Source organism: Anser cygnoides, chromosome 3 (genome assembly GCF_040182565.1).
Source record: "Anser cygnoides isolate HZ-2024a breed goose chromosome 3, Taihu_goose_T2T_genome, whole genome shotgun sequence".
Classification (NCBI taxonomy): Eukaryota; Metazoa; Chordata; class Aves; order Anseriformes; family Anatidae; genus Anser; species Anser cygnoides.
In genome coordinates this window covers 28,927,750-28,932,749 of record NC_089875.1, presented here as the reverse complement: position 1 = coordinate 28,932,749, position 5,000 = coordinate 28,927,750, and the positions used below count along the sequence as shown (strand labels likewise).

At 37.6% G+C, this 5,000-nt stretch overlaps 1 protein-coding gene across 1 annotated transcript in view; it reads right to left on the bottom strand.

The window, feature by feature from the left end:
* Nucleotides 1-831: 831 nt before the first annotated feature.
* The window catches only part of CAMKMT (calmodulin-lysine N-methyltransferase), a 221,182-nt gene continuing 217,013 nt past the window's right edge, over nucleotides 832-5,000 (bottom strand). The window contains exon 11 of the mRNA XM_048057740.2: nucleotides 832-4,943. Coding sequence (XP_047913697.1) covers nucleotides 4,866-4,943 — 78 coding nt within the window. The 3' untranslated portion in view covers nucleotides 832-4,865. The remainder of the gene's footprint in view (nucleotides 4,944-5,000) is intronic.

Genomic DNA, 5,000 nt, shown 5'->3' with positions numbered 1-5,000 from the left:
ATATGTTTAATCATTTTAAAAGTACATTAATTGAAGTCAGAGTCAGGAAAAAAATAACAGGTTTTTTAGCACGCAGGCTCTGGCACGGCACAGCACAGGCTGAATGTTCAAATCCTTTCCTGCTAGCCTAACTAGCAAAATTTTACCACTGAAGGGGAACATGCCTAATGCAGAGAACCCTTATTTTTGTTTGTTTGTTTGTTTTAAGAAGCAGTCTTCTACAAGTGACACTAGCTTGGTTATCTGCAGGGAAATACATCCAAAATAAAGATACTTTCTGTTACCAAAGTCCTATTGCTCCTCAGCTCTTGTCAGTCACAACAGCCCTTTGTTTTTGGGGGCTTGGCATCTGTTGAGTTTAACCTAGATTTGAGGGTCAAGATGTTTCTTCTCAGGCTGTGGAATGCCATCTGGACGACTGCTCCATGCATCTTCCCTCTACTTTCCACACACTTTACACACAAGAAGACAATGCAGATCCAATGTCGCTGTTGGGCAGAGATGGAAAATATCCAGCTTGTATCCAGCCACAACAATATGCTGGGCTTTTTGGCAGCAAGCCAGCTGCTGACTAAGCAAGGAGCCTTAATAGGCGAAATCCTTTAAAAATGGCAAAGAAAAGTTAGGTTTGTTACATTCAGCTGCTTGAACAGTCTGCAGGTTGGAGAGGGAGACCGATCTTGCAGAGGAGATGCAGTACTTGGTCTTACAAAAACTGGGGTCAGTTCTAGAGTGTATTTGCTGCTTTCTAAATGTCTACAAGCAAATGAGGCAGTGATATGTCTGTTCCCTCATGTGGGGAATGGGCATGATTTGGGGGGACAGGGGGGAAGTCACCCTTTATTTATGCATTCAGCTTCAAATTCATTGAGTCATGTATTGGCTTCCTCTGAGCTTTATAGGGCCTCGCATCAGGGTGCCCTCCTTTTGGCTGGGCTAAGTAAGTGCTATTGCAGTGCAGATGAGAGTAATGTTGAAAATCATCTTTTAAAACCATTTTTTAAAACATGCTGGTGTGCTTACAACCCGCGTTAGGCTATGTATTTGTGACAGCAAAAGGCTGACAAACCACAATAATCAGACTCAGGAGAATCTAAAAAGAGAATCACAAGCCTGAAAGTGGCAAAATTGTCTCCTCATCTACTGAGGAAACAACGTGGGATGACCATGCTGCAGTGAAAACATTTTCAATACAACTGCCAGTACGTGCTCTCCTAGCGCCTTTCACCAGCATCTCAAAACATTTCACAAGAGTTAAAGGAATTCCCAGTTTGACATCATTGTTCATTCCACAATTTAAAGACGAAAACCACACAGAGAGAAATCCGAGCTAAGCCATGCATTTGTAGCTTGCCCTGTGAGAAGACAGGAACCTGGCTGCTCCCCCTTGAGCACTAGGGAGAGCAGGTGAGAGATGGTGATAAAACGCTGCTCTGTTCGACTTGCAATGTGTCGCTGCCTTTCTCTTCTTCCCCCGCCACGCCAGCCCTGCCACCTGCCGCATCGAGAGGTGGATCAGGAGCTCCACCCACCGCATTGCTTTTGTTCAGGGAGCACTGGAGGAGAGTTGCAATGGAGATGTAACACTTGACAAACCTTATGCAGCCAGGCTCAAGGCATAAGAACGCTTTTTCATGGAGGGAACAATTTTAATCCCACTTCCCTCCTCATGCAAACATGTAGCCAATAAGCCATGGGCAAAATGTGAATGACTTGTCTAATAAGAATTTCGCAGCTGGACTGGTACCTGGGGTAGCAAGTTTTCCTGCCTCATCTCACATTCTTAAGACATTTTCATTTTGAATCAAACTTCTTTCCAAATAGAAAGATTTATCCTGTTATTCCAGAATGCTATCAGATAGGGCTAGTTTGTAATTTTAAAGAAAGCCTTTGCCAGATCTCAGACAAGGAAATGGAATATCCTGTTCTTAGTCTTTTCTATTCTCAAGATAACAATCCCCTGCCCATGGCACCAGCTGCACTAGAGCTGCACCCTAGAACACATCCATAAGAAGACCCTTTCTCTCTGCCATTTTTCTCTGGGAAATGAGGAAGACACAGTATTGCTCTAAAAACTACCAGTATATGTGAAGGAAGACTTGCATCAGCCTAACATTCTCTCTCAGTGAAGACAGCATAGCTTGCACGCGTTGCCGTTCATCTTCAAAGTGCTTTGCAAGCACAGAATGATTAAGCTCAATATTCTGCTACTGAGCACAGTAAGCTATATCATTAAAAATACACCACGTATCAGACGCTAGTTAAAGCACGTCACATGAAAGGCTCTGATACATTTTATAAGTATGATTTGATAAGCTGCCTAACTTTTTTTTTTAGCAAAAATATTTGATGTATTAATAAACACTGTAATTTTTATTAAAATTAAAGAGCTCAGAAGCAATTTATCAAATCCCTACTGAAGTGAGAGATGCTGAGTTGTCTATAAAAACCAGCACTGTTAATGCCTCACAAATCCTACATCTATGATTTTTCAATATCCATTTTAAAATAAAGAAAAAACCACACACAAAAAAACAAACAAACAAAAACAACACCATCCAACACAACAAAATATCAAGAAGAGAGCTGGCTTATATACCTCTAAAATATGGCCCAAACCTGCAAACACTTATGTAGATGAGTAACTTTACTGCCTGCAGAGCTCCAATGTGAGTTTGCAGGATGAAGCCTAAAAGCATCTTTGGTAAACAAGCCTTCAATTACACACTTTAAGGATGGCAGCACCTGTGCAAAGCCTTCAACTCAAACTAAAGAAATAAAAGCAATTATCAGCTACTAATTTGAGTAAAACTGTTTTCTTCTTAGAGCTAAAAACGTAATTTTCAGTGACACTGGTTCTATTTTTGGCAACTAATAATATTTATTAGATTATTGTTACAGCAGACATTCAAGCCCTCTCAAAAATAAATGGATCACATATTGTAATATTTTACCATTTTTTACAGCCCTTTGTTGATCATAAAGATTTCCTTGCACATGTTTTTAGAGAGAACAAAGGCATTGCTGTATGTGATAAACAGAACAAAACAAATGAAAATAAAGACACCTTTAGAGCAATTTTAAATTACTTCCAACTACTTTTCATTTCCTATTAGACAAGTGTCTTCCAATAAGAGTTTGAATATGAAACTCATACCAGCTATAGAGAAGATATACTACTCAGTTCTAGTATAAATGGTTGGTTTGCATTGCCCCGGTCTTTATCTAACACTGAGAATAGGCTGCTTTTTATCAAAAGAGGAATAAATTGCTGTTATTGTGATGTTAGCCCATCACTTGGCATTGCAATTCAAGTTTTTGTGAGAAAGAAATGTATGATCTAACTGCGACTTGACCTATGCCTTCTGAGATCCATCTAGGTGCTCTAATGGAGCATAAAAAGTACTGAATACAAGGACATGCAAACTGGTAGTAAAGAAATTTGTTTGAGAAGAAGAGTGAAGAGAAAGTGACTTTCATGAACTTGTGGTTTACATGCTGCCCAATTTGTTGAACATGGAAGAACGTTTATTGCCAAACTGCAATTCTTTTAATTAATGTATTTCAGCATGATCCTTCCTTGTATCTAGTACCTCCCTCCCTCAGTTATCTCTGTCTCTCTCTCTCTTTTTAACCATTTTAAAATTGTTCTGGCTTAAGAGACTGTTACAGGACTCTTTAATGATCCAGGCTCTTTTTCCAAGAGTTAGTAAAATGTTCTATTAACATGTTAAGGGAAAAAGAATTAATTCCTGTCCCTTTGTAGGATTTTTTCTTTCCCAATACAAGAAGTCATATTAAATGTTTATCAAATACTTGGGCCATGATATATCACAATATAAACTAATTTGAGTGAGATAGTCTGATTACATTACAAAATCCTTTAGTTGTTATAGTCTTTCTCAGAATCTATCAAAAAAGGATGCATTTTTAAAAGCGATTTCTAGAATAGTAGCATTTAGATTTTAGTCCTGATAAAGGCTCACTTTCCATTCATAGTCAGAACCTAAATGTGCTCTTCTTGTACCTAAACAGATAATAAGCACTCAGCACACTCCCCCTTCTTGACACAACACACTGAGACTAATCACACATAATTGGAGAGGAGGAGCAGAGGGGCTGGGCAGGCTATTGTGTCCAAAGGACAAATGGTCAGTTTATGAGGCTTTTGTCTGATGTATAATTTCTTATACATCTAGAAAAGGAAAAGTCCTGCTGAAAAAAATAAAAATAAAAAATCATATAGATCACACACACACACACATATATATATATTTAAAAAAAAAAAAAGAAGCCTTCATCACTGAATCAAATGAGGACATTTCAATCATCAATAGAAAAATCAACGGTGGAATTAAAAAAAAAAAAAGGTAAAAAAAAAAAAAGGTGCTCTTTTAAAAAATCCTAAGACAACTATTTCCTTATTAACTAAATGTGAATGCATTTGTAACTTTACAGGCAGTTATGAAAAACCACAAAGTATATTATTAATGTATTTCCAAATATAGCCCCAAAATAACATTTAAAGAGGTTAACAAAGTACATGCAAGGTTAAAGGCACAAAAGAGAAAGAAACCAGTTTTTACACTTTGGTTAATGTATACATTTGACATCTGATGGCTTTTTGGCTGGAATATAATTGGAAAAATGCGTTCTAAATTGATACCAAAACAACGTCTCAGTGTTTACACACTGTGAAACAAACCACAATACCTTCTTCAGCACTTAGATTAAAATATTTCTCTGATGATGACTTGGGAACAAAAGGGGAGAGCAGAATCCTCTCACTTCCTGACCATCCACATACACGGGTTAATTTTCAGTAGTCCATCTTAAAACTACAACAGCAACAAATGTGTCATCCTCTATCTGTGTTTGGTTAAAACAAGAAGAAGAGGGTAATGGATGTTTTCATCATATGTATCTTTTTCTTCATTTTTCAACTGCAAATAAAAAATGGAAAAAGTAAGCAAACTATATGGAAGTATTTAAAAAATACT